At 34.2% G+C, this 26,315-nt stretch overlaps 1 protein-coding gene and 1 pseudogene across 1 annotated transcript; both read left to right on the plus strand.

Annotated features, from left to right (window-relative positions):
* Window positions 1-2,489: 2,489 nt before the first annotated feature.
* Window positions 2,490-26,315, plus strand: part of LOC128889872 (ankyrin-2-like) — a 32,550-nt pseudogene continuing 8,724 nt past the window's right edge.
* Window positions 20,218-24,827, plus strand: LOC128889856 (uncharacterized). The gene is made up of 2 exons (XM_054147881.1): window positions 20,218-20,333; window positions 20,446-24,827. Exon 2 carries the CDS (start codon window positions 20,541-20,543, stop codon window positions 21,576-21,578), a length of 1,038 nt encoding a protein of 345 aa, XP_054003856.1. The 5' UTR covers window positions 20,218-20,333; window positions 20,446-20,540; the 3' UTR covers window positions 21,579-24,827.

Here is a 26,315-nt window from a genome sequence, read left to right on the forward strand (position 1 = left end):
ATTTCCTTTCTATTTTGGTCACACATTAAAGTAAATAATTGTTTTATTTTTCGAAACAATGTATCACGTTAGTAATATTTAATGAATAATAATTTTGACACATATTTCAACAAAGTTTAATTTCGTGGGTAATGGAGCCTAAAAGTTTATATTTTTACGTGGACTGCCGTATCAAAGACGTGTTGACTTCATTTTTCTAAAAGTGGCTAGCAAAATTATCTAACAAAATAATATAGCGTGTCATTTTTCGAGTCAAAAAGCTTGTGTTGTAATATTGGCGACACTCCAGTACTTAAGAATTTCATAATTATTTTCAGAAAGACTGCATAACTAACATATCGTTATCTTGTCCGGTAAAACTCATAAATAATACTCGATAAAAAAGTTAAAATATTAATAAGAAATATTTATATGGACGTATAAATGTAATTAATTTTATATAAGCGAAAAGGTAAAAATTTTGTTGTACACAGTTTGCGAAAATAGAATACGAATTGAAATAGATCAGCATGTGTTGAATTAGTCTTTATGTTAGCCGCAATGCCGTGTTGATAGAAACGTGTAATCCGATTTAAATAAAATATTAACAGTTTTAAATCCCAAAGTTTTTAGCTTAAAAATGACCTTATATCCTTGTTATATCCTTAATTTAAAACTCATATAGCTGTGTTATGAATGTATTAACGCTAATAAATGATAACTTATTTACTTATTTATAATTTTTTTTTAACCCATCATAATACAAATTTAATTATAACTCATGTTACTTCTGCATATGCCTCTTACAATACAAGGACACAGAGAATTGTTTGCACATTGTATTATTAATGTCATTAACACAGTGTCAAGGTAAGCTGTTTAAAAGTTACATATTGTACAATACGAGCGTTACAATAGTGGACAGTTTGTTATATTATCGATGCCTTTGAAAACGAAAAGGTATTCTTTAAGAGTATTTTGTAAAATGTTAATATTTAGAAGTTTGAATAAACCATTTTACATTACAGATTAAAAGTTTTAATATAAAGTAACAATACTTTTCAAACGCCCCTTAAATCTATGCTACCACCGAATCCAAGCATGCACGAATTACGCGATGGGGGGTCCAGCAGGGGCTGTAAATACTAATTAAATATTTGGCTCCTCAAATACTAAAATAGATATTTATAAACACTTGAAAGAAAAATTATTTCCGGGGCACCAATGTTATTTTAACGAATTAAATAATTTCTTACAAAATTCTCCTAAGGAATATGCAAGTTATGTATCTAAACTTGAGATGTTTTTATTCAAATTTTATAGAAACATCGATAGGTCTAAGAATGATTTAAATTCAAGAATGGAAATGGTACATTGAAAAGTTATAATTACAGTGCGGATGTTTATACAAATTCGTGTACCTTGACAGATACAGATGAAGAACATAAACTTAAATTAAAGTATGTTTTGTCCTCTAAATGTTGTTACGTGTATTTTAGCATTTATATTTTATATATTTATGCATTTGTACGCATCCTTGTACACATTTGAATATTTACATTTGTTATAAATGGATAAATAACCGCTGTCTGGTTGTAATAAATAATATTAATTCGGGACCGACAAACAGTATGTCTTATTGGTTTCAAATATCTTTGGAACAATTATACATATACGAGTACAAGGTATCGAAATGCTAATTGGTCCTTGGGCAAAAATGACCGTGACATGGCCGGTTTAGAGTATCGAATTTACATCGCTAATTAAATATCTTAAGTTATGGACGCATGACACGTACAAGATTCATTTATTTACTCAATTTTAAGTTATCATTGGTAGGAAAATGCTACCTGGTCCTTGGGTAAAAATGAACGCGAATGCGGGTTTAGAATATCTAACTTACATCGTTATTCATATACCTTAAATTATGGTTACATAACTTATAGCACAAGATTCATTTCTTTATCCAATTTTAAGTTACGAACGGTTGCAAAATTCAAGATTCATTTATGTATTCAATTTCAGGTTCTCGTTCGTAGCAAAATGCTAATTGGTCCTTGGACAATACTGAGCGTGACACGCCTGATTTAGAATATCGAACTTACATCGCTAATTAAATACCTTAAGTTATGATCGCACGACATGTACAAGATTCGTTTATTCGTCCAATTTCAAGCTATCATCGAACCCTCTCAAACCTGTCTCTCTCAGAAACACTAAACGCCGGACAATGTCCGTCAGCCATATTCATAATTACTCGCGATAACGTTTGCCCCGTTGATAATTTGCGCACGGTTAGAACCCGATTAATCTTACGTGCACTCGTGTTGCGAAAGAGGGAGACAGAACAGAAACGTAAGAAGAATGTACCGTCAAGTTTGATAGGCGCTTGCGCACATGGATGAGAAAGAATGATAAACCGTATAACTTGGGGCGGGTGGGACAGGGACAGGTACAACAAGGGTGAGAAAGGCAACGGTGCAACCCCTGTTTTTCCCGTAATCGTTGCCGCTCGATTCTGCGCCTTAGTCAGCGTACGGGGGCGACTCCTATACCCCTGTTTGCTTTTAGCGTTACTCCAGAAGCGCATGAATGGTGATTTAACGTGTACCGGAAAAAAAAAACTTTTCGTGCCCGGCAACCGCCTGGACAGGTGTAAGAATTGGGAGGAATAGTGTCAAATCTCCTGTAAAGCACAATGGTTACGGACAATACTAGCCAGGTATGGTTCTACTACGTTTTACGCGAACGGTTGCTGCCGGAATGTTGCCGGTAGTCTGTACCTCTCTCGACCGATCGAAGGGTGTGAACTTTGGTAAATGGTAAATCGAAGCGATTCGTTCTTTTCATTTAAATTATACTCGGCCGATCTCCTCGTCGGTTCCTCGTAATCACGCGAATACGTTTTCTCACGCGAACGAGTAAAGGTTGATTAGAAAGTTTACGAAGTTCGTCCCATAATTATTGATGAAGCAGGGAGAAATTGTAGCATGGAATTAATAATCACATGATTATAAAAAAAATGCAGACGAAAACAAAAGAAGGCTGAGGATGCGTGCCCGAGTTATTATTCGTAGTACGGTCATTGGATGGAAAATGTTCGTAGAAGGTTTATGATTCGAGTTAATGAAATTCGTGGCACAAGTAAAATTGTTAACGAGGTAAAGGTCATAGCTGGATTGCGGATGTTTATGCATTTATGGCAGACTGAAATATGGGGAAATTCATGGGAAGGTCCATAAATCCATGAATATTTAAAATACATGTTATAGTGTTTAGATAAAACATACTTTCGTTTATTCTTCTGCATCTGTGATAATATGAATTTGCATAAACATCCGCAGTCTTGTCGTAGCAAATTATAATATTTGAACGTTAGAGACTGTATCTTTTTGATCCTGGGTGTCAGATATGATTTTCGTTTTATGTTTCAATGTATAATAATTGAACACGGTCATTGTGTATTATACGTTGTAAAAATAGTATAAAAAATCACTTGTAGATTGTGGAACCGTGGGAAGAACATTTTTTTCATCGTAGATACACGTACTCGTGTATTATATATTAATACTTTTTGAGATTTGTGTACAAGAAATTACCTCGTACGTATGTGTTGCAATTATGAGTTACTTTAACCATATACATACATTTTTTTAAATTCAATATTTTTCCTACCAAAGAAATGCGCTGTCGTGCTCATATTTTTATCAAATTTTTCATTCAGAAAGAGTAAGGGTAAACAATTTTTGAAGCTGAAGAGTTTAGAAATAGTAATGCAGTAGGAAGTAGCGAATAAACCTTGATAATTATGTTTCAGAATCGTTAACTCTTTACTATGTAACAGGATTAATAAAAGACAATTATCTTTATAGACAAAATCATGCTTCAGTTACTTTATTAATACAATTTTACAAATTATTGATTCGAATTAAAATACATTTCGCGTTTTTCTAAGAAGCTTCATCGTGTTATGAATTTCATTTAATATATTCAATATTAATAATAACAATTTAATATATAGATATATTTAATAGATTTCATCATTTATCGTGTTATAGTATAAATAAAAATTTGTCTTCGATGCCATATCGGCGTTCTATGAATGGTGTTCGAGTAGTTTTCTTCATTCAAGAATTTCAAGTGAAAGTGATGAAAGAGCATTTATATATATATTTACATAGTTCAAAAAGGGGAGTAGTGCAAATGTGTAAGAAGCATACACGCCTAAGGCTGTTTAGAAGATGTCGGTCAGAGAAATAGATCCTCGTGCCGGGATACCAGTGGAATTGGATGAATATATGTTTTATCATACATAGTTGATTATAATTTAATTGTAGGCGATAACAGATTGGAATAGAAACAAAACTGATGTCACCTTCTATTGTATCGTCATGCATTGTATGCGTTAGAAATGAAGTTGCGTAGTATTCCTGAACGTTGAAGATAAAGGACTAGTCGCAGAGAAGCCTCAGTATTACAACCAAAATTAGGAGTACACTTACAGAAAGTTTTATCGTCTCTTTGGCGCGCAACCACAGCAATTATCTAATATAACTTAATACCTTGCGATCCAATAATCACTGAAATGGTCTTAAAGTTAATATTAAAATGTGAGTGGGTGGTCTAGTTTTCCATTGCAAAATAATTCTAAAGCTGCAGTCCGAAAATGATATCATTGTCCCATTTCATTTACATTTTTCTCAATGTTTTCGAAATTATAAGAATAAAAATGATATCGAAGGCAACGTACGATGTTGATAATTGTACTGGAAGAGTCCTTTCAAAACGTGATTAAAAAAATTTTATAAGGATGGGTTAGACGATCTAAATATTCGATTAATAATTGTTTATTCATGTAACCATTTTCTTGTTTCACGCTTAGGCTGACGACACGACAGCATTTCTTCGCGCTGCTCGGTCTGGAAACCTCGAAAAAGTGATCGAATTCCTCGATACTGATTTAGATATTAATACAGCTAATTCGGTAAATATCAGAGCAATAAATTTACTGCCTCGGATTCGAATGTCTAATAACGTTTTATTTCTTATTTCAGAATGGTTTAAATGCGTTGCATTTAGCATCGAAGGATGGTCACGTCGAAATAGTAACAGAATTATTAAAGAGGTCCGCTAAAGTCGATGCATCTACGAAAAAAGGAAATACTGCGTTGCACATAGCTTCGTTAGGTGAGTGTTACGTACGATCATTGTGCCGAATTAGAATAAGATTATTTTTATATCGTACGTTTTCAGCTGGACAAGCAGAAATAGTCAGTATACTTATTCAGTATGGAGCTGCGGTTAATATTCAATCGCAGAATGGTTTTACACCTTTATACATGGCTGCTCAAGAGAACCACGATCAAGTTGTAAAATTATTGCTCAGCAATGGAGCTAATCAGAGTCTTGCAACTGAGGTGAATGTTTAAAATTGGTCAACTTACTTTTTGCTAGATTTATATTAGCACTTAAAGTATACAAATATAATATCTTCATTTTTAAAAATAGGAGAAGATGTTTTAAATAGGTGTTTAAAAAAAAAACTATTTATTTAAACATTGCTTCGTTTTGCGTAGGACGCTGTGTGGCAACTTTGAATTATCGGTACTAATATATTAAAAGTTAGTTCAAGAGATACATTGTTCCCGTAAAAAATAGTTGATGATATTTATTTATCTTTAACATTTGCGCCTCTATTAGAATAAAAAAAAAAATGGCATCACTAAGTAATCCTCCCAGGAAGCTATTTTCTTTTGAAACATTTACTTCTGTGTCTAAATATTCGTTATTTCAGTGATTTACGTTAAATATATTATATTACCTCACAATATAAATTTATACTATAATAAACTCATAATATAAATAAAGCAATAATGTTTTAGGATGGCTTTACACCTCTTGCTGTGGCAATGCAACAGGGACACGATAAAGTTGTCAGCGTTCTCTTAGAAAATGATTCTAAGGGTAAAGTTAGACTACCAGCGCTTCACATTGCGGCTAAAAAAGATGATTGCAAAGCGGCTGATCTACTATTACAAGTAAATAACGCTAAAAATAGCACAACGTTCTTTCCATCGTCATATTTCTAAACAATACTGGAACACACGTACCCTCGTACCTCCTCTACAATTTTATTTTTAATTTACCTGGATTTCATTATATCGAAGTACGTTTGTCTTCCTCTTTCAGAACGATCACAAACCCGATGTCACTTCGAAAAGTGGTTTTACACCGTTGCATATCGCCGCCCATTATGGGAACGAGGAAATAGCGCGTCTGCTGATAAAAAGGGGTGCCGATGTGAATTATATAGCAAAGGTAATAATAAATTTACATTCGTGCAAATGTTTAATCAGAAAATCTTATCGATATTTCTAATTTCTCTCGATAGCATAATATAAGCCCTTTACACGTCGCGGCGAAATGGGGTAAAAATAATATGGTTAAGGTATTATTAGAAAATTCTGCACAAATCGATGCTAAAACTAAGGATGGTTTAACGCCGCTTCATTGTGCAGCAAGATCGGGACACGAACAAGTAATTACCACACTACTTGAACATTCTGCGCCCATCAGTGCACGAACGAAAGTGAGTAAGACATTTCAAACAAATGATAACATCAATGATAATAATAACATCAATGTTGAGATAAACAGAAAGTTTTTCTCATTTACTACTGTCTTTCTGTGTTCCTTTTTCTTCAACGTATGTTTAAAGTAAACAAAAGTACTTACATTTTTATTATTCAAAGAATTGTAATTATATAAATACGTAACAAATTGACGAGTAAATATTACTACTTAAACTACACTCATAAACGATCGAATATAATGCCATACAATTAATTTGTACGTGTAATATTATCGCGCAACACTTTAATAAACGTATCGTTCTAATAAAATATAATATACATTTTAGAATGGGCTCGCTCCGTTGCATATGGCATCGCAGGGGGATCATGTGGATGCAGCAAGAGTGTTATTGTACCATCGAGCTCCGGTCGACGAAGTCACCATTGATTATTTAACTTCTCTTCACGTTGCTGCACACTGCGGACATGTCAGAGTTGCAAAACTACTTCTCGATCGTAAAGCTGATCCGAACGCACGAGCTTTAAACGGCTTCACCCCGCTGCACATTGCTTGCAAGAAAAATCGAATAAAAGTTGTCGAGCTTTTGTTGAAACATGGAGCGTCAATCGAATCCACAACCGAGGTAATTATAAGCGCACTTGCCGTATACGTACGCATTTACTGTCTACATTTACATTATCTACATTTACTGTATGATTTTTCCAACTATTTCTCTAATTCTTCGTGCAGAGTGCACCAGGTAATTGGGATGGGTTATAGATCCAATTTTGTAAGAGACAAAAAATGACCTTGGAGTTATGTTTATTTTTCTACGACTTCACTTTTTTCATAAATGCAACGATGCACTTTAAAAGTATGCGAAAGCACTAATTTTGTTTTTATCGGAATCGTATATTTTTGTTCACTTGTATTAATTCCTTAGAATGTTCTGGATAAAAAAATATCAAGGTATTAATTTTAGGTAAAGCAGTCGCCCAGCAATGAGAAATTCTAATTCAAGTCGTCGTCCAGTAGTTTCAAACTACCAAGGACTATTTCTATTTCTTCTACAGACATTACAGACTATTTATATTATTTCGAATCATAAATAAACGTTCAATCCTTAAAGTAGAATCTATTAAAAGTTTGGTTCTTAGCTTGGGCTCCAGCGATATACGGGGTCGCTCTATAAATAAATAAAATTAATAAACAACGGCGACAATTGTGATAATACACATATTCTGAATTTCTTCAAAATTATAGAAAGTAATCAATATTTTAACGACAGTATGACTGGTTGATAAATATGATCAATGGTCGATTAGAGATGATCAATATTTTATTATGCATGAATATTAATATATGTTTCAAAGGAACATTTTCAATTGCATAGTTGTTTATTATTCATTTGGAACGTTAATAAAAAAGAAAAATATGTTTATTTCACAGTCTGGACTGACTCCGTTACACGTGGCCAGTTTTATGGGATGTATGAATATCGTGATATTTCTACTGCAACACGAAGCTAATCCCGATGTGCCGACTGTTAGGGGCGAAACACCCCTGCACCTGGCAGCTAGAGCTAATCAAACAGACATTATTCGAATTTTATTACGAAACGGAGCCAAGGTCGATGCTCGCGCACGGGTAAGTACCTATAAATAAATTATCGAACTTGAAGACAAACAGTTTCCTTTTAGGTTTATCAATTATCAGAGTTCGAACTTCTCGTTCGGTGTTATGGAAAATTATTTTTTATAACGAAACGTATGAGTAGTGTATACGATATTTACAGAATATCTATATTCAAATATAATGCAAATTTAAAAAGATGACCGTTAAGTCTTTAGAAGTTTTTAAAAGACTGTTTGCTGGGCGGCTGCTGCAACTACTGAGATAGTCTTCTATAAAAAAAAATGGACCGTTCTTAGAATTCTTTTGAAATTTTGATCACATATTAACAACAACTATGTTTATATGTGCTCCAAATTTATGTCGAATAAAATTCAATTTTTATTTTTCTTAATCTTATTTTTCTTTATCTTCTTTCGTTGTCTTTTTTCATTTAACGTTACAGCTGTGCTTTAAATTGCAAATCGTGACATTTCGCTACAAATTTACCGCGTAAATTACATTAAAGAGAACGCACTATCGTGTTAAATGTTACATACTGTTATCTTCCTGTTGACATACTTATACTGATATGTTGTGTGCACAACAAGCAGCATTGACGCATTAACCTTGATATTGTTATGCGAGCAACAGCCTTTAAGCCTCATAAACCGTGATAGTTGCTGCTGCAGCAATCGATCAGCCTGATTAATGCGGTTGCCTTCGACCACGTGTAAATTTCAAATGTCACGAAAACTAAACACGTAATCCGCGAGAGCAATTATTCACTGTCCCATGTTTACAGAGAAAAAGGATTGATCGATAGAACTGTTGCTTATCAGGCTACATTAATCAATTAAGATCATACGTAATCAGCTAGGGAGTTGTAAACAGATCTAGATTAGTTTAATTTATTAATCAATATTTTATCAGGTGACTGACGATAGTTTTTTTAATTTTGTTTGAATTTATGCTCGTCCTTTAAAGAAAAATATATAAAATATGCCAAATGCAGTAGAGAATAAAGAGCAGCAGTAGAGAGAATTCTTATTTTGGTTTAATTGTCGTAGGTACGACTTTAGGGAAAAGATATCAAAGGGTATTGTCACATTCATGACTTAATATCGTCGCGACGTTAAATTATGGATGTGATAGTATACATAAAAACGTTATATCGAAAGAATCTACTCTTAATGTTTGCATACCTAATTCAAATTATATTCTTTTCGCGCAGGTTCCAACAATAAAGCAAATCGCCATCTAGCGACGAATAGATCGAACTAAAATTCCGACCTCCGATCAGGGCACCACCGGGAAAACGCCCAACCTTGTCCTCGAATAGTTCCTATTTGTAACGTTAGATGGCGCTGTTGACTCTGTTTCTTACCGACAGTATGTTAATGTATCGACATTACGGTAACTTACTTACAGGTGTCGGTAAAAAACAAAGTAAATGGCGTCGTCTAGCGTTAAAAATAGAAACTATTCGAGAACAAGCTTGGGCGTTTTCCCGGTGGTGCGCTGATCGAAGGTCGAAATTTTAGTTCGATTTATTCACCACTAGATGGCTATTCAGTCGAACGAAGAACATTTAAACCTTTCTTATTTAATTTATATTACATAACGTTGTATTTTAAAATAATACGTTTCCGTGTTAATGCACAAATGTTTAAAGAATACTTCACTTGAATTACTTTATATAACTTCACTATATATATTTTATTAGGATACTTAACCTTATAGAATATTGCACGTATTTTTATTTCTTATTAATTTAAGTATTACTTATCTATATTATTTGAAAAAATTATATCAATTTTTGGTTAAATTATCATATTCTTTATTTATTACATTCATAATCTGGTTTTAGAGTGAAATACATTTTTTATTAAATTATCACATTTTCGATTTATTACTTTTGATTTCACAAAGCTGATGTTACTTGACGAGTATGTTCAAGCACTAGTCCAAGGGGACTGTGTTAATAAGTTAAAATAATAATGCCTAAAGAGAATATCGCCAATCGTATCCTACATCGTTGACATCATGCTGTTAGGCATATTTATTGTATTTTGACTATCGACAGTACCCGATTCATACATTCATATACTAATTTAGTATACTACTTCCAACGCGTATATCTAAGAATGCCTCACAATTTCACTTCATGTTGGCCTAAATTGGAGGTAAAGCCACATTGAGCTTACCTTGGACACCTCTGTTATATCACAATAATTACGAGTATTATGTTCATCGCAATACACACGTTACATACAGGATGTCCCAAAAATGTTGGAGTTCCTTGAAAGGGGTGGTTCGGGAGGTGATTTGCAACAACTTTTTCCTCTGCGAAAATGTCGGATGGGGCTTCGTTAAGGAGATATTAAGCGAAAACCTCGACCAATCAGAGCGCGCGTATACTGTTGGAGCGGCCATGGTAGCGAAGGCTACGCGCTGAGCGGCCGCGCTCGTACGCGAACAAGTGACTCGACGCGCATCCAAGGACATTGGACGCGGCCGCTCAGCACGTAGCCTTCGCTACCGCGGCCGCTCCAGCGGTATACGCGCGCTCTGATTGGTCAAGCTTTTCTCTTAATATCTTCTCAACGAAGCCTCGGACAACATTTTCGCTAAGGAAAAAGTTGTTTCAAATCACCTCCCGAACCACCCCTTTCAAGGAACTCCAACATTTTTTGGACACCCTGTATATCGCGTAACACAAGCGTATTGTATTTTCTAGGAGCAACAAACCCCACTACATATTGCATCACGATTAGGAAATATTGATATTGTTATGTTACTTCTGCAACATGGCGCAGCGGTCGACACTACCACGAAAGATATGTATACGGCATTGCACATTGCAGCGAAGGAAGGCCAAGAGGAGGTAATGTACAAAGAAATTTCAAAGATAGCGGATTATATCAGCACGCAAAATAGAGTATATTTGTTTTGGACAAGACGTCGTGAATATTTCATATAAATCTTGCTGTTACCGAAAATTCGTTACCTTCTTGTTACGCATATTTCGTTTCGCCATTTACATTTCATTTCATATTTTCCTATTACTGTTTTATTTATGTTTATTATACTTTATGTTAAGTTATTTGTATGTATAAAATTTTAATAAAATCTTTCTTCATGTTGATTATTTTTTCTGTTTCCTTATTTCAATGTTATATATTTCACACACACGACTGTTTTATTAATTAATAACACCATTTCATTACTGTTTTCACCTTAAATTTCTTCGTGTTGTAGTTTAGTCTTGCACCACTTGTACGTTGATTTATACAGGATACGTAATGGACGATAGTTAGTTGTAATATTTATTTATTTTATGTAGTAGATTTGAAAGTTGATGTTGTTCGTTATTTATGTAGAAATTTTCAGTAGGCCAGGCAGATTGAGTTACGTAAATAGTGTTTATTGTTCTAAACTTTGTTTTCTTTAATCGGACTACTTCTTTTATACAAGAATTACATGTATATCAACGCCTAAATATTTATTACACCAAAGTGCACAATGTATCAGGTTCTCCCAAAAGTTTCTTTCGCTTTATTAATAAGTAATACATGCGCAACAGTTTATGTTTTATGTTACGTTACTGAATTGTGCACGATTCATTTTGCTTCATTACTGTTACAACATGAATATCTATGAAATTAGATTGTCTATTTATATAAACACGACCACATCGAATAATTGAGTGCAACTCGCGAAAGAAACTTTCGGGACAACCTAATAGTTGCAGTTTTCATCAATTTTCTCACTTCTCATTGATATACATATACTGAAGGTAAGCTGTACATACGTACATTCGTCATGAATGTGTATACCAATAAGTTTTTAGTTTGTGCGATAATCAATGAAGTACTTGATAAAAGCGTATTCTACTTGGAATTCTTCTTCCAATTAATTTTGTTAGATACACAGTATAAGTTTTAAAATTACGACCAGAACGTTTTACAAAATTGTATCGATGATAAACATTGCTAGAAAGTGGATCGAGAAGGGTTTGATCGATAATAGGATACTGAGCCTCCATGAAGTATAATAAAACCTCGATTATTGCACGAGAGCCTCGTTAATCGATGTTCAACCTCACTTGTCACTAGACCCAAGCAAAATAGACTTGGTGTTTAACGTGTTAAACGATAACCATGGGTTCTATGTAACCGAATTTTGGTTAACAGAGAAGAGCAGGAAAGTCAAGTCGAGGGTTGGAAGAGTCGGCCATTTTACATGGCCGGAAGACACGTCGCTGGATTTCCAAACTAGTGTCACGAAAAATAAAACACTTTGTATATTTTATAACAAGGTTGGCTAGAAAGTAGGCCATTAGGTAAATATGGAGCTAAACGCAGACCCACGCGACCCACTATTACAGTTTCTCCACTAAAATATTGTTTCTCTTTGACGAAGTATAATTCAAAGCTGGTGGCTCCTCCGTTTTCGAAAACGTGACCGCGTTTTGGCGCTTTTACTCGCTGATAGCATTAGCGCCCAACCCTGCTTTATAGGACAAAGTAACTTGTTCTTTGTAGAACATATTTTTATTCGAGCTCAATTTGTTTTACACACAGGTGACAGCTATTCTCGTGGAAAATAACGCGTCCCTTAAGGCCACAACCAAAAATGGATTTACTCCTTTACATATAGCAGCTAAATATGGCAACATGAGTGTTGCGAAAATTCTTCTACAAAGATCCAGCAAGTTAGATGCGCAAGGAAAGGTTTGTACAAATCATTTTACTAGAATAAATCGCTTACTTTTCGTTCATAAAGGGTCCGTTTTTAGAATTCTTTGTTTTCGCATGTAATCGAAATATTTTTTGATCTATCTCTGTTATCCCTTACGTTTTCTTTTTTTTTAAATTATGAAACTTTAACGAGAAAGTTACCGATAACTATGAGATTTCAGGTCCTAAACCTTTCAATTGTATTAGTTTAGGGACAAGCCGTTTCGCTTCACGATACTCTGCTACTTCCCATAAACGCCATAACTCGCACTTCCAATAAATTGCACACTAACTTCATTATTTTCATTTTGTATTAAAATCTTTTGATTAGAATAAACATTTTTCTCTAACTAGTAACTTATAAACCGTTATTTTTGTATATAAATCTCTTATAAAATCTATATACTATTATCATTTTCTGTTTATTTATTGTATCTATTATACATTACATCGGTCTGTCATTAATATAATTCCTTTTATGTTATTCGTGGAATTCAAGCAGTATTGATAATAATAAATAACAAACATTTTCAGAATGACATTTCTCCGTTACACTTGGCGTGTCATTATGATCATCCAAATGTCGTGAACCTCTTATTAGAGAAGGGTGCGTCTCCCCATCTCACTTCGCAAAATGGACACACGCCTCTGCATATTGCTGCACGTAAAAATCAGGTAAATTATTTACGTTGCGTGTACGTCGAAGATATAAATATATCGTGAATGTTGCGTCGCGAGGAACGATATTGTAAAATTAAATACGCGAGGTAGCAGAATGTTCAGAGGGTTGAACATTCAGATTAATTAGGCGTTGTAAATGTTGCAACCTATGGTTATTTTAACACATTATACTTATACGTCTGTGATTATTTTTTATACTAGAGAACTTGTTCATTGCAGTTTAATGTTGTTTAAAGTCATAATTCTTCGTGAAACAGATTTATCACGGATAAACTAACTTATATCGTAGATGGAGATTGCTTCTACCCTTCTGGAGAGTGGGGCTAATGCAAATGCCGAATCCAAGGCAGGATTTACACCATTGCATTTAAGTGCGCAGAAAGGACACTACGATATGACTAATTTATTAATTGAACACGGAGCTGATCCAAATCACAAATCGAAGGTAAAGTATTCGTGTCTTCCATTAATAATCAGTGAATAATTCAGTAACTTTAAAAAGAATTTCGAAACGCATGTATCGATAAAACTGGCTTGATAGTTCTGGTGCTAAAAGGAAGCTTACCTCTTTTTTTTTTTTTTTATACATATTACAATGCTGTCACTCGTTATCTAACATTACTAATACGTTATAGAGATAATTTTTGGTTTCAAATCTATTTGTTCTCGGCTTAGAATGGTCTTTCTGCGTTGCATTTGTGTGCTCAAGAAGATTTCATCAGGGTGGCTTCAATTCTCGTAAAAAACGGCGCGAATGTGGAAACCGAAACCGAAACTGGTTATCGGCCGATACACGTCGCCGCGCATTTCGGGCATCTTTCGATGATACGATTTCTTTTGAAACACAACGCTGATATTAACGTGAAGACTAACCAGAATTACACACCGCTTCATCAAGCTGCTCAACAAGGTCACGCTCATATTGCCACTGCTTTGCTGGAAGGAAATGCTTCTCATAAAGCGAGGACTAACGTGAGTAACAGCTTTTTTCATTGCTCGAAATCTAAATTGTTTTTTACCATTTTTGTACGCAATAAAGCAGTGAAACATTTTCATAATTACGTACAAAATATTACACCTAAATTGTATAATTATACATGTACACGTTTACATATAATATAAATTACGTATAACATACATTAAATACATAATAAACATTAGAAATAATAATTATATTCATTGCAAACTAAATAAAATATATTTTACAAAATCAATTTTATAGATAAATTTCATATGAATGTATACATGTATGTATATTATAGAAGAAAACTTTGTACATATGTTCATAAAAATGATTTCAGGATGGTTTAACCGCATTGAATATAGCACAAAAATTAGGATACATATCCGTAACGGAAGTGTTGAAGGGATTATCCTACGATACGTTGAGCCCAGATAATAAAGTTTGGGATGAGAAATACAAAGTCATCGCACCTGAAAGCCTGCAGGAAACAAATTTCATGTCCGATTCCGACGACGAAGGAGGTATACATATTTTTCGCGAAGAAAATTGTTTTATTTCTAATAACTGATGAATTACATTTCCTCGCGAGACAAAATGTAGTTAAAGGATTTGGTTCGCAGGCTCGGACGCATTAATTAGCGAACAACCATACCGCTATCTCACAGCGGATATAATGAAGAGTTTAAGAGACGATTCCCTACCTATCGACGTTACGAGAGATGATCCTGTACATAGGCAAGGTAAAAAGATTCTTTGCTTATTTTTATTTTCAAACATCGTGATTGGTTGTATGAATTTCAATAAATGATTTTCGCTTAGTTACTAAAGAAGGAAAGCAGGCGTTCACGCAAAGCAATAATTACTGTTTGGCAGAGAACTTTGATACCGATGGATTTAACTTGGGGTATGTAAATAACATTAATCAGAAAAAGAGGAACCGTTTAATTGTAAACGTTATTCAGCAATGTATCATGTTTGTAATAGACACCTTTTTTTAAATGTATATTAATATTAATTCAGGTATAAATTCTTTTTTAGCCGACTCCATTTCAGATCGTAAGTAAATTTGATTACTATAACGAGAACATTTGATCAGTCTACGATGAGAAATTATGCAATTAAATTATTACTTTTCAACGAATAGCTTCACGTGTATAAATGAAAATTGTAGTATATATTTTTATATCGCCTTTAAAATATGATTTTTATGTAACGATTACGTGCAATTGGTAGTGTGTTTTTCTATGAATTATTTTTATTAACTGTAATTAAATGTCATGCTACACTGTTCATGCATTTATGACAAATCGAAATATGGTAAAATATATGAGAATGCATAAATGCAAACATATATAAAACATCAACAATAATATACATGTTACATCGTTTAGAAAATAAGTCATATTTTCAATTAAGTCTCAATTCTTTTTCTATATCTGTGAAAATATGAATTTATCACAAATATCCGTAGTCTACATATTTTTTTTCATACATCTAGTTCTAAGGAGAAACACAATTGCATAGTAATCAAGACATAAGTTAAGCATGAATAAATAAATGTGTAACTAAACAATTCATCCGAGTGTTGCGTTCACTCGATTATGTTTTACATTGTTTTAGGAAACTCTAACATTTTTCGTCTTTAGATTTTTAGTAAGTTTCTTGGTGGACGCACGCGGGGGTGCTATGAAGGGATGTAGACATAGCGGAGTGCGTATCATTGTACCACCACGCAGAGCAACAATGCCGATTCGGGTCACCTGTAGATTGATAAAACCGAATAAAGTAGCAAATCCTCCTCCTTTAATGGAAGGGGAGGCTTTAGCAACTCGCATTATAGAGATGGGACCAATTGGTGCAACTTTCCTCGGGTAAATACCACTTCGTTGAATAAATACCTTCATGATAGTTCATCCATAGACGTAATACATTTCGTTTTAGGCCTATTTTAATCGATATTCCACACTTTGCGTCTATTCGAGGCAAAGAAAGAGAGATAATCATTCTTAGAAGTGAAAATGGGGAAACTTGGAAAGAGCATGACAACTCTGTTGATAATGATGATACATTGTTAAATACGCCATATGGTACTTCTGATATACGCAAAATTTAAATTTTCTACAATAATTTTCATTACGTATATTTGTTGATTTCACGGCCAATGAAACCTTTTGTTTTTTGAAAGGGCCTTTAATAATTTCTTGTAACTTCGAATCGCTGGAGTAACGCGGCTCGTTTAGTTTGCTTTATACACTACAACGTTTTGTTTTACAGATCCGCAAATGAGCGCTACTCATTCCGGCAGAATCACTCGCATAATAACGTCAGATTTTCCTCAATATTTTGCTACCGTAACGAGAATTAAACAGGAGGTTCACGTGATAGGGGCTGAAGGTGGCATTTTAATATCGAGCGTGGCTAATCACGTGCAAGCAGTTTTCCCACCTGGAGCATTAACAAAGAAAATTAAAGTTGGATTACAGGCAAGTCATACGTATTATAAGACTGGATTAAGAAGGATGTATAAAAGTGGTCAATGTTGGGATAGCTAAGGCATTTAAATTATTAGTAAGGCATTATTTAGGTTTCGTGGAATTATTTACTATTTATTTCGTATTTATTAACGAAACCCTGAGGTGCCTGGCTTAGGAATTATTTATACATCGAGTGTTGATTAGATATTTCGCGATGTGAAACTTGCTTTTGATGGAATATATTTTTCTTTTTACAGAAAAGTCAATCTTTTATTTCATTTCATTACGTTGAAATTGGTACTTGACATTCATACTTTGTAAATATAAATATAAACTTTCATCCATGAAATAATGTTTGAATTTATATATTTCATGCATCAGTTTCAAATAATTCCTAATTCTTCACCATTTGAACTAGTTACTTCATCGGCCTTTTTAATCATTTTCTTCACATTGAAAATAAATAAACGTGAGTTCATCATTCCTCGAAACCTAAAGAGTGATGCTTTATTAAAAATTTAAGTGCCTTAGCTACCCTAAAATTGTCCTTTAACATCCTCCTATTCTATTTAATAGCGATTGTTTGTCGTTTTTTGTAGGCCCACGTAATCCCTGCCGAGCTTACAGCAAAATTGCTTGGTAACTGCGTTGCTGTTTCTCCTATAATTACAATCGAACCGAGAAGAAGAAAATTTCATAAACCGATCACACTTACTATACCAGTGCCACAAGCTGCGAACAAAGGGATGATCAATCAGTATGGAGGCGAAACACCAACGCTGCGTCTTTTGTGTAGCATTGCAGGTAAACGAAGCAAACAGAAATCACTTCATCTCGTATAGATTTTCATAATGTGTTTCTCATTTTCCTCGCATTTCTCATTTTACTCCATTTCTCATTTAAGTGGTTAATTAATGTCTAATTACATTCGAAATGTAGGTGGTACAAGCGAATCACAATGGGAGGATGTTACTGGCTCCACACCGTTAACATTTATGAACGACAAAGTGTCCTTTACCACAACCGTCTCCGCCCGATTCTGGTTAATGGATTGTCGAAATATAGGCGCTGTTTCAAGAATGGCTACAGAATTGTACGAAGAATCCCTGTTCGTCCCTTACATCATAAAGTAAGTACTGTTATTGAACGACGAAGTTCTGATTCGTTTCGATAATTATTTTAACAAATAAAAAAATCATTTTCGTCTTTTTTATACAGTTTCGTAATCTATTCCAAGCGAATGGATATCTTCGAAGCGACTTTACGAATACTGTGCATGACAGACGGGAAAGAAGGGATGCACACTTTGGAAAGGCAAGAGGAATTTGTCGAAATTGTAAAAAGCCGCGACGTTGAAGTAAATATTTTTTTATTACGTAATTTTAATTTTATTTTATTTACCGTCAAGTGAGATGACAATGTAAAATCTAAATATAATATTGGATAGTGATATGTTCAAACATTTCTTGCCTCAGATATTTTTTTCATCACTCAATTCAATGGGAATATTTAAAATTCCTATCTTCAGTAGCAGGAAGAATTTAATTTAATAGAAATAAAATATATACATTGAAATCCGCATAAATTATTCAAATTTTATCCTACGCTATATTTTGAAAATAATATTTATAATTCCTTCAATAGTTTAATATAAGTATTACTGAACAACATACATCCAACGAAATGGTTATAAGAATTGTGTTCTTTACAGGCCCTTGACGGAAAAGATCTTTATATAGAATTCAGTGGAAATTTGGTGCCCGTGACAAAATCGGGTGTACAGTTGAAGTTTACTTTTAAAGCTTTCCGACAGAACCGATTGTCTTTCCACGTGAAAGTGAAGGACCCGTTGTTGGATCCCGTGGCTAGAATGCTCTTCATGCGAGAGCCAAAGGTCGCCAAAGGGGAACCACCGCAGCAACCGATTTGTGTATTAAATATCGTTCTTCCAGAAACTTCGGCCACGAACGAAATTTCGAAAAAATTGAAAGGTGAATAATTCAAACCCTCTCACTTGTAATCTTTAAATTAAATACAAATAAGCCGCGCTATGAGTCTGTGGACGAAACAAAAAAAGAAATATTCTCTTTCTGTCGCAGACTATGAAGACTCGAATATCATTAATCAGAAACTCGATTCCTATGAATTACAATACGAGATGGAGGGAAAAGAGAAAAACGATGAACTTAAAGAAGTGTCACCATCGGAAAATAAATTTATTACCGACACTCTGCAAAAAGAACGAACAGGTATGATATTAATCTTTGTCTACTCTTACGCTATATACAGAATGAATGATGAACTCGGGGCAACGAGCGAAAAGAACATTTTCGAAATGTGTCAATGGAAAAAGTTTTCAGACGTGTTTTGTAGTATACACAGAGTGTTTTATTTATATTGTGATAGTTAAATATCTTATGGTAGAGGGTGGAGGATGGAGTTATTGAAAAATGTTTCTACAGAAGTTATTTGACTCCAAGGGGCAAATTATATTGGAGTAAACAATTTTCTTGTAAGTGAATTGGTGAGTTAGATTTAACAAACAAATTATTTTCTTTAAATGTACATTTATATATATATTTATCCATAATAAGATAGCATTTGTTTAGACAAAGTCGACCTATCGTGCCTAATAATAGTCATTACAGTCAAGGCTCCATTTAAAAAAATTAATTTGCTTCTTAAACCTACTCCACCATTTCACTTACAAAACAATTATTTACACCATGTAATTTACCCCAAAAAACATTTCATTTGATAGCTTCATCTTCTCATGAGATATTTAACAATTCGGAACACCCTGTAAATACTTTAAATATACATATTTTCCCGTATGTAATGTTATGCGAAGACAACAATGTGCAATGGTATACAATTAACAAATTACCATCTTCAATTGAAAGTTCAAAGTACAAGGTGCAAAAACGAATAATTGTGTACACAAATATCGCATACAGTTAATGAATATTGATTAGATCAATAATCTTAATCTCGTGACACGATACAACGAACGTATTCATTAACAAACGACCACTGGTGATAATAATGGGAAACAGTTGTTTCCAAAACAAGATCATTTTAAACGTGATATTAAAATTCTATTGTAACTCGATTTCCGTTTAAGAGGAAAAAGTAATTCAGCTTATGGCTGAGGTACAAAGTAAGGTTTCTTTAATTCAATTATGTATAATAGTATCAACAAACGACCGAGGTAGCTGTGACAAACTTGTTTAGTTTGTTCGGAACCACTGGCGGAAACGTCACCCCTAAAATTTCTTTTAGTATCGTCTTCCGAGACTTTCTCAAAATGTAAGTTTTCATTTTCCGTTTCGAATTTTATTTTGTCCATGCATTATCGGGTTTGTATTTGGATATTTCTTTTATTTTTAATATTAATTTCCATTCCTTCTATACTCTTCAGTTTCAGGTTTTTTTAAGTTCTCTAGTAATTTCCAATTAAGCCCTGCATGCTAATCGTAAAGAAAGAGGTGAACCGTCGACAAATTTGTCCCCGCCATGGATGAATTGTGCGAGCAACAGGAGACGAAAGTGGAAACGGAGTGCGGTATTCCGGAAACGGAAAACGAGAACGCGTCCACTAATAATTCCGTGGCGGACTTAGAGTCCTCGGAGAAACGAAACGTGGAACCAGAAGAGGAGCACGAATGTCACGAGAAATGTCAATTATCGAACGTCACTAATAAGAATGTATGCCCGTTGAAGCCGAAGGAAACCAGTTCGGGAACGAAAGTTAAGAGAAAAGCGAGATCGACGCGTAGAAAACTCAACGCCATGGTCAGCAATACCTCTTTACATTTCTCCGACACCGATTCCGAGGGTGAATTGACGACCATGAAGCCTCAGGTACGATCGTTGAACCACGCGCCAGATATTCCGCAGGCGCCAATTATTTCAATAACAACGGACAACACGGAAGCCCCGAATGGATTACCCGAGAACTCGACATTGCTATCGCCCGATGGCAAGGACACGATTCAGTGTAGCAATTTTGTTGAAAATCTCACGGACGTCGACGAGATATACCCGAGCGAGACGGAGACCGAACAAAAGGAAACCGAAAACGGCCTGAACGTCACCGAAAATTTTTACTTGGACGAGACGGACTACGAAGATCTCGAGGGCAGCGAGGAAGTCCAAACGACGATTTACGTGAAACCGAGGGCTGATATATTCGGCGAGTACAGCGGCGAAACGATAATAACTAAAGAAAGCGACGGACCGTTGTCCGTTGAGATCAGAAACAAAATCTACCACGAGGAAATTCCGCAATCCGGATCCTGCAGCAAGACACCCGATATCGTGGTCATGTCGCAAACCGACGAAGAGGACATGGCTATATCCGACGAGGATGACATGCAAGAGATATGCTGCAGTCAAAGGGAATTCCTCGAGGATCTGGACGTTCTCATGGCTTCTCAGATCATTATGACGAATATTAATAAATCCGAGCACATGCTGCTCGGTAAAGACACGAGCGACGATGGGATCAACGATTGTCATACCGATACCGAGGACGTTGATCAGGTCGAATAAAATCATTTTTAACGTACTCTGACGGTAAGGGCACGGACACGCAAGACACGACTTTAAACGAGGGACTTTCCAGTTATTTAAATGTTGCATACGAGGATCGATCTGTTCTTTAGTAAATGTTTCTTGTAAAAGTTCGAGAGTGTACTGGACATTAAATGTCATATCATCAGCATCACCGCTATTTATCTTCTTCGTGTTGAAATTATAAAATCCGTGGAATGAATCGAATTATTTGTGAATCTAGATTATTTCTGGTGTTTGTGGGTCAATTTAAATTCTTCTGAGTAGAGGGGGTGGTTTTCAGGGAGTCTGTTGGACGATTTTGTTATATTTTTTGTAGATTTATTCAAATTTTTCGAGATTTAAGTTTTTTTTAAAGGAATTCAGTTTTTCTTCTGTTTGGGAAAACATGTCAGACCATCTTTATTTATTTAGACGACAATTATTCGACTCCTCTTTTAGAAATTTTGTAATGAGAATTTATGTACAATATGTGAACATCATTTTAAATAATGTTGTTATTAATTTGTTTTCTGGTTTCAAACAAAAAATTTTAGTACCATCCACACATTGGTATATATAAATAAATATACAATTACGTGTTAACATTACTGAAAATTTGTTTTCGAAACTAGAAAAATAAAGATAGTAACGAGATTATATAAAAAGATGATCATGTATTTTACGTTACATATGTATGTAATATATTATATCACCAACAATACAAAAATATAAAACAATGATATACAATATGTATAAATTCCCAAGATTTTTTCCCAAGAAATGCAACTTTATGAACATATAATCTGATTGAAGGCTCCATCGAACTAGATCATCTAACATAAAAAAAAAAACATTGAAATTGATCTACCAACACTGACAACATTCAAGGTGGTTCACTCTGTCTTTGAATTTTTGCTAATGTAATGAGTGATTTATGCTGTTACATAAAATACCGGTATCATACTTATATTACTCGTTTCCGTGTGGGTAACCCTTATCGAAATAGAGGTATGAACACGCTGGTACGGCGTTACACAAGTTTACGACATCGTTATTAGTTTACTGGTGCTATTATCGGTAAACATACTCGTACACGGTATTGAATCCTTTATGACTCAAAGCAAAATGTTATTCTGCATTGCACAGTTAGTTCCGTATATATTCCTACGTGTTTTGATTTGCAACAGACAGATAGGACAATCAAACGATAAATAAAAAATAATTCAATCTGTTGCTATAATTATTACTGAATAATTATTATGCAACATATATACATTTAAGTGATATACTTTGTGGAGAAATTATTTTTTCATCAAATGGACCAACATTAAGGTCTCGATACAATGAAATTAATATAGAAAAATAAGAAAGACATGGTACTGCTGACATTACTATTTATTAGTACTACTTCTCCAAGTGTAAAAATGAATTCTTCCCTCATCTACTGATTTAAAAAGAAGTTATTGTGCATTCACGAAAATATAGTTAGTTTCACTATAATATATACATATTTTATATCTGTAATAGGTATAACATATGTATTAAACATGCACATATACATGTATTAATTATAATTACATACATTATAGTGTAACATATTTGTATAATATATACGATATATATACATATATTGTAGTGAAACTGAGCATCTATTTATGAGTGTACTCAATGTTGGCTCGTAGGTTTGGCACACAAACTCTCGTTTCAGTTCCAACATTTTGTAGCCAATTCTTCCTTCTCATACTAATAAAATAGAAACGGTTTTCTTCGTAGTGGCGAAATCGTAATGGCATTTCAAAATCATTCAATAGATACTACTACATGTTTAATTTTAAAACAATCATACAATCGAATACTCTGTTGGCAAGAGTCGGTTATATAGAACTCAAGTTGACCACAAAGTTTATCAACAGGGTGTTCTATGTTATTATCAGTAAAACGATCTGCTTTAACGACCAAGTGCTCTTCTTTATCGAGTCTTATCGACAAAGTATTCTACTATACCGACCGTGTACCCATTCTCTTCTCCATTCCATCCCCTTCCTTTTTCTTCACTTCATCTCCTTAGTCGTTCTCAACATTGAAATATTTACAGCATTTCCATTAAAAGTAAAACACTGCCGTATCCATTGTTAACAATGCAGAAAGCCATAAACACTGCTATTTTAGATACTTCAAAGCCACTCATTAACAACATCGACACAATTGTCTAAATCATGCTACTCAAGATTTTGTTTCTATTTAAAAGCATAAAATAATTCAATAAAATAATTTCTCTATTTTTGTTAATTCACGAATAATATTTTGATTTAATTTCTCCATATCTTCAATTAAAAGTAATTTTATTGTATGACACACTCGCAAAGCTATACAACCGTTGTAGAAAATATTTGTTTACAACTCCAAAAGAAACAGTAGCTATAAAATTAATAAAGCTGGATGGGACGCTGGACATCATTCCAGTTCATAAAATGTAGAGAACCTAACGAGAATAAAATCTCAGTGAATTTCTATTTACATCTATTCGTTTCTCTTTTTGTTGTGTATACAAAAATTACTTTTCTAGGAGACTTTTACTTTCCTTTTTGCACCATGCTTTGGATAAAATTTTATGTTTAAATTATTTTTTAAAAACTTAAGAAAAAAATAAAATAGCGTAGGTGAAACTATTATTGCTTGACATTACATGCTAATTGTAAATATACCTATAACGTACGTACGATTTTAATAGACGAGACTACCTTAACTTCAAGAAATCTGAAAATATCGAAATAGTGTAAGGGCACAGATTACATGCATATGTGTAACCAAGATTTGTTGATAAACAAACATTCGTTCTAATATTGTTACTTGGTATTAACGCAATTTTCTGTACTTGTACTTTGCAGACAAAACTACCGTCCTCAACATTATCATAGACAACCGTATGGGATATTAATTTTAAATCTCGATGGATACTAGTTTCTAAGGATATTGATAAGAAAAAGTGCAATCCTCGTAGTCTCTAAAGGAATTTAAAATTACAAATATATATTTCGGTTATACACGTCGTGGGTGCATGTTACCTGTTAAAACAAAAAAAAAAGTGATCGATATACATATATATATATACTGATAATTAAACTTGTTGAAATTGTGTTTCTTTTAGGGATAAATTGTTGTAGGTAACGGTACTAGAATTTACGATAGTTGATAGAAATTTAAAGGAAAACGATGAAAAAAAAAAAAAAACAAAATAATAACAAAACTGAAATAAAAATGTATTTACATATGTTTATCATAGACGTCTGATCGCATAATTCTATCAAATTATACGTGAGATTGTAAATATATGCAATGCATTTTTATGTATTATACATGTATCTATCTAATAAAAAGTAATATGAGCATAATTCTTGGTTGTTCTAGATGCTGTTACTATTCATGAATCCCTTGTGCAAAAAGCGGCTTGTCCCCTAGAATCTGTAGATGCTAGTTATCCCAGTAAAGTAGTCGGAGATGAGCAAGACTCGTCCGCTATCGAGAGGCAGACGTATAAGGAGAAACGGAAATTCTGGGAGGATATATCGAAGAAACGGGAGAGTTATCAACGGTCGGAGTCCGACGTGTCGAGAACGTCGGAGTTAACGTTTAACGAAAGCGACAGTCAATACATGCAAAACGTCGTCACCGGGGATACAGGGATGACGTCCGAAATGGAAAAGTCTGAAACGATGGAGGATCTGAACGTACCAGACATATCCGAGTGCTCGGTGGCGGAGAAGGCTCATTACTTCGAGGAACAGATACAAAAGGAAATAACAAAAGTTACGCCTAAATTGTATCAACAGGTCTCCTTGAAATCTGACAAAGAAAAGTTAGCGAAAGGGGGCGAGAAAGAGAAAGGGGACGAAGACGAAAAATATATAACCGAGTTGAAGGATGCAAAGATTGTCGAGAGGAAGAAGGATATTATTTCGGAGACGAGAGATCAGAAAGAGGACAGAAGGGCGGGGGTGAAGAAAACGGTTTCCGAAGAAGAGAAAGATGAGATTAAACAAATGTACAAAGACATAAGCGATAGAGCTGTGATGGGCGTCTGCAAACAGTTGTTGGACAGGGAAGAAAGAGATTTGGAGGACACTGTTACAGAGAAAACTGATAAGCCTGAAAAGAGGAAAGAAGATATTGAAGAGGTAGATAAATTAAAGTATGCGAAAGATGAAGTAAAAAAGACACATCCTGAGGAAAAATCGTTAGAGGAGGTTAAGAAAGTAGAAGATATGCATGTAGAAAGTATGAGCATTGTCCAGAAAAGTAAATTGAAAGTTGAAGAACAACGTAAGGCAATAGATGTTGCTCGAAAGCAAGAGGAAAGGGCGACAGGTGTTAGTAGTAAAATACCTGTAAGAGACAGTGAAGAGAAACAAAAGAAGGATACGCAGAAAATTCAGGGAGAAGTTAAACAAACGACAGACACGAGTGTCAAACAAGAAAGTGAAAAGAAGAAAGTGGAAGAAGGTAAAAAATCAGTTGCTGAAGTAAAAGGTAAAGAAGAGATTATAAAAGATGAAAAGAAGAAAGTGGAAGAAGTGAAAGAATCTGTTACAGAGGTAAAACGTAAAGAAAAGACCATAAAAGATGAAAAGAAGAAAGTGGAAGAAGTGAAACAATCTGTTACAGAGGTAAAAGGTAAAGAAGAGACTAAAAAAGATGAAAAGAAGAAAGTGGAAGAAGTGAAAGAATCAGTTGCAG

This window comes from Hylaeus anthracinus, unplaced genomic scaffold, assembly GCF_026225885.1.
Source record: "Hylaeus anthracinus isolate JK02 unplaced genomic scaffold, UHH_iyHylAnth1.0_haploid 11997, whole genome shotgun sequence".
Taxonomy (NCBI): Eukaryota; Metazoa; Arthropoda; class Insecta; order Hymenoptera; family Colletidae; genus Hylaeus; species Hylaeus anthracinus.

Excerpts from the sequence above, each read along its gene's own strand:
- LOC128889856 (XM_054147881.1), top strand. The coding sequence starts at position 20,541 with ATGGATGAATTGTGCGAGCAACAGGAGACGAAAGTGGAAACGGAGTGC.